The sequence below is a fragment of the Dryobates pubescens genome, chromosome Z (assembly GCF_014839835.1).
Source record: "Dryobates pubescens isolate bDryPub1 chromosome Z, bDryPub1.pri, whole genome shotgun sequence".
NCBI classification, from domain to species: Eukaryota; Metazoa; Chordata; class Aves; order Piciformes; family Picidae; genus Dryobates; species Dryobates pubescens.
Window position 1 is genome coordinate 52,818,675 of NC_071657.1, and position 15,460 is coordinate 52,834,134.

At 39.7% G+C, this 15,460-nt stretch overlaps 1 protein-coding gene across 1 annotated transcript in view; it reads left to right on the top strand.

Annotated features, from left to right (window-relative positions):
- Positions 1-15,460, top strand: part of PTPRD (protein tyrosine phosphatase receptor type D) — a 455,736-nt gene that overhangs the window by 181,420 nt on the left and 258,856 nt on the right. The window contains exon 4 of the mRNA XM_054178769.1: positions 69-210. Within this exon, the coding sequence (XP_054034744.1) occupies positions 69-210 (142 nt within the window). The remainder of the gene's footprint in view (positions 1-68; positions 211-15,460) is intronic.

Sequence of the window (15,460 nt, forward strand, 5' to 3'; positions counted from 1 at the left end):
ATGAACATATTAACTGAGGGATAGGCATTTGTAACAACATCTGTGACAGCTTTTGTTTCCTTCTATAGGTAATAGAGTTCGATGATGGATCTGGATCAGTTCTCAGAATACAACCGCTGCGTACTCCACGAGATGAAGCTATTTATGAGTGTGTGGCTTCCAACAGTGTTGGTGAAATAAGTGTGTCCACAAGACTCACAGTTTTACGTGGTAAGTTGTTTGTAAACAGAACTAGTTTACTTCACAGATCTGAAAGTGCTATGTTGTAAAATAAAGTTTTCTCCTCAGGGAGAGTTAAGGACAGCTTTTCAAATGCTCATTACTATAGTCCTGATATTGTTAAAAACACACTTTTTCATTTAATGTTTGAAATACTGAGTTTCTGATTTTTTTACAATAAAATGTTGATGTGACTATGTGAGATATGACAGGTAAGGGTGAAGCAAAGGAGTAAAACAGGAGTGCTGTACTGATTTACTTTAGTGGCGTCCTTGGTATCTTAGCTTAGTGTGATCAATGTTCATACGGAAATTTGCCCAATTAGCAGTGACCTTTTAGATGAGGTAAAGCTGCTACAAAATTTTCCCCCCAAGACAGAACACATAGAAAAGGAGAGGGCTTCTTCCATTTTAAATATACATTACCTGAATGGTATAATTAGAATGGCAAGAAGTTTTTGAAGACAGTAAAGGAAAAAAATTAATTTTTTTCAACCATTCTTCTGGAGTGAAGCTGTGAATGTGCTGACGACTCTACTGTCTAGATAATACTCACAAGGAGTAAATACTAGAAGTCAAATGACCTAAATGTTTCATTCTGTCATCTGGAAATGAATAGAAATTGAATTTGGAGACATTTCATGAAATACCACACCCTTCAGTTTGCAGAGTTGGTTTTATGACTGATAATTACAGTCTTGTATTGTGATATTACATAGCATGACTTGATTAACAGAATTAACTGTCATTTGTTTATAGGAATTGAAAATAATTAGCCAGCTTTACAAAATTTAAAGAAAATTTGTAAAATTTTTGCTTTATTTTTCATTTAATCCTATTGCCACAAATGTAGAGTGATGAGATTTTTCTCTTATTTTTTATCTGAAATCGGATTTATAAAAAGAAATTTTTTTATATATATATATATATATATATATATACACATTTCTGTACTTCTCTTAGCTTTTTTAGTCAGTGTGGACAGTCCTGGTATTCCTGCTGAACAGATAATACTTAAGAACACTTTGTTTGTTTGTTTTTGGTAGATGTTGTCTGGTGTAAGCAAACCTTTTTAAAATTTAATGTACTTATCTTTAATGCTATGATTCTTCCATTACCTTTGTAAAGTTCTTTTCAGTTATAGTTTAAAAATTCTTTTCAGTCTAGCCAATGAGAATGGGAAGAGTGATAGGTTCATATTTTAGCAGTGCCATGGACCTGTTAACTCCCTAAGATAAGGTTTTCCCTTCATTAACTGATAGAAACACTTTTTACACACAGTTTCTGCACTTTCAAAAAAATTAACATGAAGTAGCATTTTTGTAGTGCATTAAAAGTTTCACAAACTATAGGGAGATAGTAAATGGGAGGGGGAGAAAAGGATCAACAAAACCCCAAACATGTGAAAACTCTACCATGTGAAGAACTATTCTTTGTCTTCAGAGATTTTTTTAAAAGTCTTTATGAGACTCTGTGGTCCTGAGCTGTGCATGCATGTGTTTTGGAATGCACCAAACAAACCAAAATTCTCATTTTGAGGCTTGAAGAGAAGAATCTCTTATCTCTCTACCTAGGACCACAGTGATTGAAAAAGATATGGGAGTTGTCTGACCTTCAAAACTGACTGACTGTAAAATATGATCTGTTTGTTTGTTTGTCCTATTGGTTATTTCTTTTTTCTCTCTCTTTTTTTTTTTTTTTTTTTTTGGGGTGTGTGTGTGTGCAGCGTATGTAGTTCTGCTACCTATTTCTTAGTGAAATAGCTCTGTACTACTTCAGACAACATGAGCAACATTGTTTTAAAAATAATGCATAATGGTATACAAAAGCTTGATGATGAGAAATGTATGCTATTAGTTAACCAGTTAAAATTTAGATTAATTTTAAAGTTGTCTAATATGACATGAAAGACTGTGTATTGTTTGCAACCATAATATGGATGGCTTTTGCAACTGCTAGGGTATACTTTGACCTTGGGAATAGATTTATGGGTTTAATCTGAAACTGGGAACATTTGGGAGCTTATGAATGTACTAGGACTGTAGGTTTATATAAAGGAATAACATCAAAGAAAGCAAGGATCATGCATAGTAACAGAGCATTGTAGGGAAATTTTGTCAGGGTTAGAATTTTTGAAGTGCCTTAAGTGCCTTAAGTACAATGACTTGATATATTGCTTTCCAAAACAAAAGGTAGTTGAGTGCTACAGGTGCTAGGCTGGAAGGTAAGTAATTCTGTTAACAAGCTTGTACTTTGTAGACTTACACAAATCTTCATCTTGTACAGTCTGCAATAGTAGCCTTTGTAATAAAATGTATATTTTTAAATATTTTACTACTTGATATCTTGGGCGGTGTATCTTCAAGCTCTGCTATGACTGACTTACACAGTGTATTTACAGGTTCTATTCAGTTGTGGGTATTGCATTCCACATATAAAGACACTTAAATGATTTAAGCACAGATCTAACATTTCCAGTAGAGCAATTCAGACTCGAAATGCAGGTACTGTGATCTGTGGTTTTCTCACAAATGGGATTCTGTGGCAGATTAGCCATGTACTCACAACTTGCTCCTCTGTCTAGGATCTTCCCAGATGCTGTGGCTGCAATTCAATCAGTCCTTGGCTCGCAGAGGGCTAGGTGGCCTCTCTTGCGTGCTCCCTTGATTGTCTGTAGCCTCTTCTAGGATTCAGTTCTCTTGGAGCCTTTCCCCTTTATGCCTTGGGTGTAGTTGTTGCCTGTTAGGACAGGTTCTTCAGGTGCTACTTGGGCAGTATTTGGCTCTTGTCTCTTTGTGGTAAGAACAAGTTCCAAGTGTAGTTGCTCTGATAGAGCGGGCCCTTCAGCTGCTATCCAGAAGCATTTGGCTTTTGTTGCTTGCTGGGTGAGAACAAGGCAAGTTGCCTAACTTCTTGGCTGGTTTAAATGCTGTTCCAAGCCATTAATGCCCTTTGGTAACACAAAACCCTGATCACTGGACCTATAGGATGGGGCATATCCAAAAATGGCCAGTGACACGCACAGTTCACAGCTGTGTTACAAAGTTAATCATTCATGCTGCCTCTTTATCTGGATCCAGGGAAGTGTCCAGTTTTGCACATTCACAGGTGCATACAAGGTTAATTACACATGCTATACATTTTGTCTGGACCATCTGGACCCCAGGAACTGACCAGGTTTGCACATTCACAGGTACTTAGCCCATTGTCTGGGCTAGGGCATGTTTTGCCATTTGACCCTTCAGGACAGCCTTGTGGAAAAGACTCCATCTGGTTATGACTTTGTGGGAAACAGTGCCTCTGTGCCTCACACAGCTGCTGTAGGAATAAATGTGCATCATAGATGTGGACAGGAATTAACAAATGATCAACTATGAAAGAGTGGAGTGAGTTGGATCTGTGGTCCACTTAGGTTTTTACTCATCCTTGGAGCATCCCATGCGACTGCATGGCAGTAGATGCACACACACCTTTCGTGTGTTTTTCAAGTCTTTCCATGATGGTGCTTTCACAGACTCAATCTGGCATTTGCACCTCTTGCAAGAAAGCAGCCTGTGGAGAAAGTAAGAATTTGCCCACAATTCAACCTGCAAGTAATGTGACCCTCAAATGAGACATGGTCCCAGAAGTTAAGTATCTGCCTATATTTATTTTTGCTTGTTTGATTGTTTTGCTAAATGCAGTTTAACTCTTTGATTGTTTCACTAAATGCAGTTTAATTGCTATACATAATTTGCACATATATTTGTATTTTTGGAACCAGATGTTTGATTTTTTTCTATCTGTGGCAGTATAGAGTTGCAGTAATTCTGTGCACCACAGATTTTACTCAGTTTTGTTCAGTTGTTACACTATATGACCAATCTGTAGCACATGGCTCTCTAAGAACTATGAATATAAATAAAGTCTTTAGCATCTGGATGTTGAAACTTCACAATACAAGAAGGGAAAAGGACAGAGAAGGCAGCTACAGTTAATAACATTTCAGGGCCTTAGCAGCAACAAAGTATTGGGGTTTTTTTCTGTTACCAGAGTAAATAAGGAAAAGTTTACAGGCTAAACTTATATTGGACGGGCTGAATATTGTGACAGTCTGGACCAAGATGAAATGTCTGCGATAAATAGAAACTGCTCTTGATTTTTCTGCTTTCCTGGATAGATTCACTTACGTGAATGCTGAATATGAAAGGGAAAAAGGCTTGTATGGAGAAATCTAGAAGTCCCTTTCCATAGAAAGGAATTGATGCTATTTATTTTGGAGGGTTTTGTTTTGAAAACTTGTGCTAAGAACTGTGGAACAGTGCTTTGATCATTTAATTCAGAATTACCAGTGTTCAGCTGGCCATGAATGACAACAAAGTGTAGGCTCATCCCATACTCTGCAGATATCAGAGATGAAACAACTTCTATTATTATGTCCATTCATTCCTTATTAAAGCCACCTAGTTGTTTTTTTTGCCTTGCAAATGGTGAGTAATTGACATTTTTCATGGCTGTAGAACAAGGATTCTGGCATCCTCTGCAAGTATATGAATTGTTCAGGAGGAGGAAACGAGGTGCCCTGTTCAGCAACAATTCCATGCAATTAATTTTGACAAATTCTGCTTTTCATTTTTAAAATTATTGTAAAAATAAACTTTCTTGATAAAGGTTTTTCAGCACTGTAGGGAGATCTTGAGAAAATTGGCTTCAACAACCTTTTGAGAAGGTATATGGCTGCAGCACAGAAGAGTGCAGGTTTTAAGCAAGGGTGGAAAAGATCCAGTATAGTACAATACTAATATTGCTGCTTTTTGTTTTGTATTCTTTGCTGTCTAGGAAGTAAAGAGAGAAACCACACAGGGCATTTAAGCAGAAGGTAGTTTGTTTTCTTAGTGCAGTTTTTTCTCTGTTGTTGTTAATCATACTGTGCATTTTAAAAATACTGAGATACAGCATCATCATAGCATGGGCATTGTGTATGGGTGGAAGAATTAAAGTAAAAATTCTATGGAAAGTACCTACAACATTATTCTTTTTCCTGCTTGTAGAAACCGATTGATTTAATGTCAGTCAGTCATGACTGCATAAAATAAAAAGTGAAATATTTATTGAACAGTGTTTCTTTGTCCATTGATACACACAGAGATTAAGAGAGAGAGAATTCAGGGAAATTATTTTTATTACTGTCTCAGAAGTGCAAAACACTTCCACACTTCTTAGGAAAAAAAAATGAACTGACAACAAACCCAAAACAACAAAAACACCACCAAACCAGAGATGATGAATCCAAAGTGTTCTTTTTTTAATTTCTGCCATTAGTAAAAGACTCAATGAAAATAGAAGCTCATTTCTTTATTTTCACTGTACCCAGTAGTACTGAAATTAGAAGGAACTCTTTTGAAGTAATCTGTCATCTGGGACAGCTATCTTTGAGGGCATGGAAATCAGACAAATGGAGTGGCATGGCTATAATGTTGGAATATGTGCCGTGGGACGTCTCATTTCTAGACAAATGGGGAGAAGGACTGTACATATTCTGGGTATTAGCTGCGCGGTAGGAGAAACTTGCCGTGTTCCAGCTGGAGCTGTATAAACCATGTGTACCAGTGTTCATCTGGCTTAACCATTGTTGTATAATCACATTGATTATTGCCAGGGGGCTGCTAGTAGGACAGGCTTTTAAAGTGGAATAAATAGAAACAGGGAAAGCAAAAGAATACATTTGTGGAACTTCATACACTGGAAAGACGTTTATCTCAAATGGGTGTATCTTAGCCCAGAACTATCTGAACTTTAAGTTATTGCTCTGTACATAGCACCTTGTGACCAGAATTAGCATGTTCATTACAGCCCTATTTTTATTATGCCTCTTTTTGAAGATGAACACTTGTTTCTGCTGTGAAAATGGTACTTTGCAGTTTATGTTGTAAAGCCTCTTCTGGGGAGCTGTGCTAGGAAGATTAAGGAGCAAAACACATCTGCTTGACAGTCACACAAAATGATTTTGTGAAACAATGAAACAAAAGGAGAGGTAGCCAACACAACTTAGGCTTAAAAAACCCCAAACCCTTACAGGCTGTTAAAAAATGGTATGCAGATTTCTTGAAATGGCTTACAAAGTGGAAATACGTAGCTGTTAGAAAATATTTTAGAAAATAATTTGCAGTATTTTCTTCGGACATGTGAATGTGTGCTAGGCAAACAAAAAAAATTACTTTCATGCAATTTCAAATACTTAATTTAATTAATTGTTGTTCTCTGTAATGATGGGGTGCAGGGATTTAACTAGTGGCCAAAGCAAGATACAGAAGAATCAGAATCATAGAATCACAGGATTGTCAGGGTTGGAAGGGACCTCAAGGATCATTGAGTTCCAACCCCCCTGCCAATGGCCAGGGTTGCTCAGAACCACATGGAGCCTGGCCTTAAAAACCTCCAGGGATGGGGCATCCACCACCTCCCTAGGAAATCTGTTCAGTGTCTCACCACCCTCATGGTGAAGAACTTCTGAACATCCAATCTGAATCTACCCATTTCTACTTTTGCTCCAAGCCCCCTACTCCTTTCACTACCTGACATCTTAAAAAGTCCCTCACCAGCTTTCTCATAGGCCCTCTTCACATACTAGAAGGCTGCAATAAGGTCTCTCAGAGCCTTCTCCTCTCCAGACTTAATAGCCCAAACCTGCTCAGCCTGCCTCCATAGAAGAGAATTTCCAGCCCTCTGATCATCCTTGTGGCCCTTCTCTGGACATGTTTCAGCACATCCATATCCTTCTTGTAAACCTGGATGCAATACTCCAGGTGGGCTCTCACGGAAGTGGTGTGCAGGGGAAGAACCACCTCTCTCATCTTGCTGGTCACACTTTTCTTGATGCAACCCAGGATGTAGTTGGCCTTCTGGGCTGCAAGTACACACTGGTGGCTCATGTTGAGCTTCTCCAGTCGGTCGAGGTCCCTTTGCAGAGCCTTTCTACCCTCTAACTGACCAACATCTGTTCCCAACTTGGTGTCATCTGCAAATTTGCTGATGACTGACTCAACCCCCTCATCCAGATCATCAATGAAGATGTTAAAGAGGACGGGGCCCTGTACTGATCCCTGGGGGACGCCACTGGTGACTGGCCACCAGCTGGATGTGGCACCATTCACCGCCACTCTCTGGGCTTGGCCCTCCAGCCAGTTCCTAACCCAGCACAGTGTTGCAGTCCAAGCCATGAGCTGACAGCTTAGACAGCAGTTTGCTGTGGGGGACCATGTCAAAGGCCCCTCATGAGATTGTCATGGGCCCACCTCTCCAGCCTGTCAAGGTCCCTCTGGATGGCATCCCTTCCCTCTGCTGTGTTCGCTGCACCACACAGCTTGGTGTCATCAGCAAACCTGAGCGTGCACTCAATGCCACTGTCCCTGTTGCCAACAAAGATATTAAACAAGACCGTTCCCAGTATTGATCTCTAGGGGACTTCTCTTGTCACTGGCCTCCATTTGGACATAGACCCATTGACAGCCACTCTTTGGATGTGATTGTCAAGCCAGTTGTTTATCCACTGAATGGTCCATCCATCAAACCCATACTGCACCAGCTTGGAGACCAGGATGGGGTGTGGGACAGTGTCAAAGGCCTTGCTTGGGTTCAGGTAAATTATGTCAGTTGCTCATCTCTCGTCTATTCATGTTGTGACCTTTTATTAGAAGGCCACAGGTTTGTCAGGCAGGATTTGCCCTTGGTGAAGCCATGCTGATTATACCCAAACACCTCTTTTATTAATTTTCTGCCTCGGCAGTGCCTCCAGGAGGATCTGCTCCATGATCTTACTGGGCACAGAGGTGAGACTGACTGACCTATGATTCCCTAGGTCATCCTTCATTCCCTTTTTGAAAATGGAAGTTATGTTTTCTCTCTTACAGTCAGTGGAGACCTCCCTGAACTGCCAGGACTTTTGGAATATGATGGAGAGCGGTCTAGCAACCTCATCCATCAGTTCCCTCCGCACCTATGGTGTATCCTATTGGGTCCCCTGGACTTCAACACTTTCAGGTTTTTCAGGTGGTTATGAACCTGATCTTCACTCACAATGAGCAGTTCCTTCTTCCAGTCCCTGCCATTGCCTTCCATTATTCTGGGAGTGTGGCTGGAGCCCTTGCCAGTGAAGACTGAGGTAAAGAAGTCATTGAGATCCGCAGCCTTCTCCATGTCACGTGTCACCAGTTAACCTGTTTTCTTTCTGAGGGGGCCCACACCTTCCTACTCTTCTTTTTACCATTAACAATAATTTTGCAAATACATAGTGTATTTCCCATGCCTCACTTCTAAAATGCTGTGTGCTTTAAGGTCACTTATAGTGCAGGCATATACATATTATTTAATGTTACTACTTTAGAAAACACTGTACCTTACAAATTCTGAAAGAATAAAAATATAAGGGTCTAGTAATGTATGTATAAGATGCTGGTATTGAGTGTATACACTTGTTCTTACTATTTTCATAGTTACCTGTTGTTGACTTTTGTGTAGGTCTTTTAAGGTTATTTTGATAGTGATTGGAAATACATGCTCATTTTTTATTTTTATTTTTTATAGTTAATACTTTCACACATTTCTGCTCATGTCCCAGGATGAAAAAAATATCAAATGCTTTTCTTCTCTATCAATGAATCTTTTGGTTAACTTTTTTTTTCTTATTTTTTAATGTACAAATTGTCCCTTTTTTACACATATTACAGGCAAAACAAATTTAAAGCTCTGCATTAGAAAGCCTTTCCCAAAAACTTGAGCAGTCATTTAAAAAATCTCATGAAAGTGCAGTTCCAAATTTCCTGACCATTAACATAAATTCCTGTAGTCAAAGACGAATATTCAGAGATTAGTTACTTCAGAAAACAGAAGACCACTCAACTTATAAGACCTTTTAAAATGTCTTAAGCAAGTGTTCACAGTCATCAGAATTTTTTAACTCCTAACTGTATGTGATGTGGAGGTGCTGGAGTGAGTGCAGAGGAGGACAATGAATCTGGTGAAGGGCCTGGAAAAAAGTCTTATGAGGAGAGACTGGGGGATCTGAGTCTGTTTAGTTTGGGAAAGAGGAGGCTGATGGGAGACCTCATTGCTCTCTACTACTATCTGAAAGAACTTTGTAGAGAGGGTGGTGCTGGCCTCTTCTCACAGCTAATTAGTGATAGAACAAGAGGGACTGGCCTAAAGCTACAATTGGGTAGGTTTAGACTGGACATTAGGAAAAAAATTCTTCACAGAAAGAGTGGTCAGGCATTGGAATGTGCTGCCCAGGGAGGTGGTTGAGTCACCAGTCTTGGATGTGTTTAAAGGTCATTTAGACGTGGTGCTTGAAGATACGGTTTAAGGGTGAACTTTGTAGAGTAGGGTTATTGGTTGTACTTGGTGATTCTGAGGGTCTTTTCCAACCTGAATGTTTCTGTGATTCTGTGAAGGTTTTTTCTTTTCAGTTCTGTGTTCTACATATTGTAATAACATGGTTGACTGTTCAGTCATATTTTTATAATGAACCTATAAGGAGAAATTTTTCCTGCTGCCAGGAAAGTAATACCAGCTATCATTACATCTTCGTAAAGGATTATTTTTGCCTCCTTCTATTACTCACTGAATTTCATGTGTCACTGTAATTCATCCAGCCAAGTTTCTGGTTTATACACAGTGCTATAAAATTACCACATTCAGTACACGTGCATAGGATCAATTGGGAGGTTCTAAGACAGAAATATTGGCTTCAAATCAGCAAGTTGGCTAGTCTGTGTCATAGTTTTCTTATTATATATCTATGAAAGAAAATAAACTTGTGGATGCTAGTTCATAGATAGATGTCTGACAGTTGTTGTGGCCTAAGAAGAGAAATCTAAATAATACTGGACAAAAGTAGAACAGTTCTATTTAGCTTGAAAGAATTCTTCACCAGCCAGTTTTGGCTAAGAATGTGCACCTGTTAAATACTTTCAGGCATCAGCTCAATGAAAAATTTTAGTATGACCCATATCCTTTTCTGATATCTAATGACTGCATATATATAATGACTGCATAAGTGTGTTTGGTAACAAGAGTAAGTTTATGCTGTCCACTTGGAAAATGCAAACTAAGCCATTCTGAGCAGATAATTTTTAAAACACGTGTTTGGTTTACACTTTTTTCACACTCATTGATACCTATGATGATTTAATCCCTTTTCGCAGACTGTCATCACCAAATCATTGTAAATCTGTGTGGTGGTTTGAGTCTTAACTGGAATTTAAGAGCTCAGATGGTAGCAAGAAACCAAGAAAAATCCTCCCCCTGCCCCTGAAGAGACTGGAGGTAAATCTACCAAAAAATAATCTGGAGTTGGTTTGGAAGTAGGAGAAGCAAATTTTGTAACAACAACAACAACAACAAAGATAAATATATATATATAACATGGAGGATTTACAAGGGTAAGGAATAAGGATGAATATGAGAATATACAGAATATACAAAACCAAATTTGGATGGCCTTATTATCTTCCTCAAAGTATGTAGGTTTTTGTTCTTTAGAGAAGCGTGGATGTGGCAGGAAGATCAGACCCGACCACGTGGCAGAACCAGGAAGCCTTTCAAACAGGCGAGGCAGGAGCAAAGGAAAAAAGATGGCTGTCATGCCCTCCCCTTTATAGTCTTGCTGGACAGGAAGGGGGAGTGGAACACACCAACTTAGACTTGGGGGACCTCTCCTTCTGGGAGGGAGAAACCAAGTCCACCTGGATCAGGCTTCTTTTGTCCCCTGGGGGAAGCAGGGCTCTCGCAACCTTTCCCCCCACCCCCGATGGGTGTAACACAGCACAATCTGCGAGAAACAAGTGGCAATGAGAACAGTGAAAAAGGAATAAGTCATGGTAGGACAAATATTTCTTCTGCCAATCTGTCCTTGTAGAGCCACTACCAGGTGATACTGCACAGAATTAGAATGGCTTTTCCTGACTTGCTACATACAATAAGTTACCATCCTGATCTGGTTCCTCAAACAGTGACCCAGATACAAGCAGCACACAGAAACAATATTAGAAATGAGCTTTACAAGAAAAGGTGGAGCACTATATGTTCAGCTGCTAGTAGTTCTAAATAAGGATAAGGTTTCTTAAGTTTCTATGCTATTTTGCATCACTATGTATCGATAACATACTTTAAAAATCCCTTTTTTCCCCAGTTTCTGCCTAGATGTGAGGTACCTTCATTTAAATAAACCTATCATGCAAATTTTCATCATGTTATCCTTTTTTTTAACTTTATTTGCAAAATGGTGTATTTGAATTATTACTAAGTGCAACACTATTCTCCATGTACCAAGAATATAATCACTTTTCCTGGAATTAGTTGTTGAGCTTGCATTTAAGGCCATTGGCCTTGTGTAAAGTCTTAAGGTTTAAGATGATGCAAGCTTTTCATTGTTCAGTAACCTAATGTGGTGGGTTGATATTTCCCCCCAACATTAACTTTGCCAGACTAGCTCAGCTGGAAGCAAATGGAAGCTGTATTTATAAGCAAAACTACAATCTACAATGAAATGCAATGAATATGTAAAAATACCCAGTGTTTACAATATTTTACAGATATTTACAATTATCAAACAACACAACCCTCCCTGGTCAGAGACCAGGAGAGCTGACCTTCTGCCTGCCCCCTGTACCCCACCTCCATCCAAAAGGGTGAAAGGAGCAGAGAAAAAGTAGTTGTTAGAACTTCACCAAAACAATGCATTCCACTTCTCTGCTTGAAATCTGTAACTAAATTTTAAAGGCATAGCCTAAAACTACCACGTCTAACTTCACTGTCTCAGTTGAAGCCAGTGCCTTAATGAAAGCCAGTGCAATTAATCAAATGCCATTTTTCCTGTTGTTGTAATCTGTGGCCTCAAATTCTACATGTATTTTTTCTATCCATATATCCACTGAACAAATGCTTGTAATATTAATTAGCAATGTGATTGTCGTTACTGCACAACATTAAAGTAAAATTGATAACAGAATTCTATGTCATTTCTGTGTCAGATTTCATGTCAATGTTTCAGTCAAGGATTACAAAAGTAATATAATTCTAGATATTGTCTGAGATAATACGATGCTCAGCTACTCATCCCCTGACATCATCAACATATCTGTAAGAAACCCAATGGCATTTGCAGCATGATACTTTCTATTTGTTGTCATAGCTAATATTAAAGTGAGATCCCTAACACAGCATTATGTAACTAAGGCAATTACTAGAAAAAGAAATTCATGTTGCAGTAGGTCTGTCTTCAGCTTTCTGGGCTAGTGGTTTCAGTCTTATCAAGTTGTCTCGGTCCGGAGAGGGAAAGAGACTAGTTCTTTTGAATATTCCCATGTTGTGAAATTAACGGCACAAAACGATGCCAAAATATCAACAGCTGGACTATTTATTACATAGAGAAAATGGAAATAAGAAGGGGAGAGGGAGAAGATAGAGAGGGAGAGAGAGAAGAGAGACAGAGAAGAGGAAAGGACTCATATTACCACACCCCTCACCCACCCCAAGACAGTTTGAGTCTGTGGAGGAAAGATGCTGGGTTTGTAGAGAAAGGGTGCTGAGGCTTTGGCTGGAGATACGATGTGGTCCCTCTGGGCAGCGTGGGTCAGCTCCATGAGTGGCAGTAAGCGGGACTTAGGACACAGAGAGAGGGTTCAGTCTGCTTCCTTCCTTCTCAGCAGCATGGTCCTCCTTCAGTGTTTTTCTCACTGCGTTTTTTCTTTCTCTGCGGTTTTTCTTCCTCCTGAGCCAGTAGTGGTCAAGTCTTTTCTGCAGTTTTTAGTCCTTAGGTATGTGTCCAAGCATTGTCCCTCAGGAATTCAGGAGCCAGGAAATCCTCCTGTAAATATCCAGGTATCGTTCCCCAGGAAATCTTTCTGTGTATTCATGTGAGTTTGGACAGTGGTCTGGATGGGGGGGGGGCCCTCCACCTCCTTCCTCTCCATCTCCCTGCCTACCCACTTATCACACATCAGGAGACAGGTGGAGAGTCCATTGACTCATCACCTTCCCTTCCTGGAGGTATCTGATAGCTGTCTTGAAGGCGTGTTGGCTGGGTCCTTGGGTCATTGTTATAGGCCAGCTGCAGTCCAGTGTTATCACGATGCAATCGCAAGGTGATTTGCATCCAGGATTGGTATTGTCTGAGCAAGCAGCAAGTGATTTTATCCTTGTTGAGTCACACCAAGAGTAGACTCTTACACAAGTACACCGTTAGGATGGCAGAAATGTTTTTACTGAAATGTAGGACATGTTTGACACTACTGTACTGGAGTGACAGTAAAATTAAATCCGTTTTAATGGAGTAAGTACTAATCTTCCAATACAGAAAAAAAAAACTAGAAAGAAAGGGTTTTCAGGTATATGTGAAAAATAATTTAGACATTAAACCAAAAAAAGCTATATAATAGTTCGGTTTGCTTAGCCTGCAGAAAAGTCAAAATAGTATTTCACTATGTCTGTTTGGAAGAGACCTCAAAAATCATCCAGTCCAACCCTTGACCCAGCACCGAAGGGTCAACACTGAACCGTGTCCCTAAGCACCAGGTTTACACACTGCTTGAACAGCCCCAGGGATGGCAACTCCACCACCACCCTGGACAGATCATTTGAATGTTTGAAAACCCTTTCATTGAAGAAGCATTTCCTAATATCCAGCCTAAGCCTCCCCTGAAGCATCTTGTAACCATTTCCTCTAGTTCTGTCATTTGACTTTGCAAAGAAGAGTCTGGCCCCCTCCTCTCAACCAAGGTAGTTGTAGAGAGCAATAAAGTCTTCCCTCAGCCTCCTCTTCTCTAGACTGAACAACCCTATCTCCCTCATAGGTCATTTGCTTCAGGCTCTTCATGAGCCTCGTAGCCCTTCTCTACACAAGTTTCAGCACCTCAGTGTCCTTCCTATAGTGGGGTGGCCCCACCAGTGCTAAGCACAGGGGGTTGATCAGCTCTCTGTTCCTGCTGGCCTCTGTGTTTCTAATACAAGCCAGGATGCCAGTGGCTTTCTTGGCCACTTGAGCACACTACTGACTGATATTCAGTCAGTATCAATCCACACCGCGAGGTCCCTAGTTTACCATGGGGTTGTTGTTACCTGGACGGAGGACCTGGCTCATGGCTTTATCAAACTTCATACACTAAAGCCCCTCAACCAGATCATTAATAATGATATTAAAGAGGACAATCCCCAGTACCGAACCCTTGGAGTCACCACTAGTCACTGAGTGCAAGTAGATTTAACTCCATTCACTGCCACTCTTTGGGCCTGGCTATTCAGCACATTTTTTATGCAGTGCAGAGTGCACTTATCCAAGCCTTGTGCCCTGAGTTTCTGAAGGAGAATGCTGTGGGAGACAATGTTAAAGTCTTTACTAAAGTCCAGGTAGACAATGTCCACAGCCCTTCACTCATCCACTAGTTGGGTCACCATATTGTAGAAGGAGATCAGCTTAGTCTGACAGGATCTGCCTTTCATAAACCCACGCTGACTGGGCCTAATCACCTGCTTGATTTGTATGCGCCATGTGATGACACTCAGGATGACCTGCTCCATAACCCTTTCTGGCACTGAGGTCAGACTGACAGGCCTGTAGTTGTTTGGATCATTCCTTTTGGCCCTTCTTAGAGAGTTACTGTGATTTTTAAGTTTAAACATAGGACTCAAAACTTAAATTAAGAATTGTTATGAAAGCCTTAACTTTTGGCAAATGTTGAACATTAAAAGGAAGCAGAAATTCCTTGGATCTTGTCAAAGCAAAAATAATGTGATTATTAGGGCTAGTAATTAAAGAATTCTGAAGGAATTACTTTAATTGATACAACAAAGCAAGGAAGGTTTGATTCCATTAGAGTGATAGGAGATTGAAAGAACTGTGATTTAAGTGGCTCTGTGGAAAAGGAGAAACTTTTATCAATACTCCAAGGATTAGGCAGGATGTAAAATCCTGTTATGGTATGTACCACCTTAGCTATTTCAATGCTTGCTGTAAACTGATGTGAAATTCTGCAGCTCATTTACTATTGTTCCATTTATCTTTGTAGCAAAGATGTAGTTAAATAGCAAATTGAACTTCTTTGTCTTCACTTATGAATCAAAAAAATCAGGTGCACTTGCAAATGGATAAATTGTGGCTTAAGTCCCCTGTGATTTAAACTATTCCATTTAAGTGATTTACTGTAAAATGACTACAAATAATCTAGTGTTATGTAAAATGTTAGACAGCCATGGCATCATTTTAACAC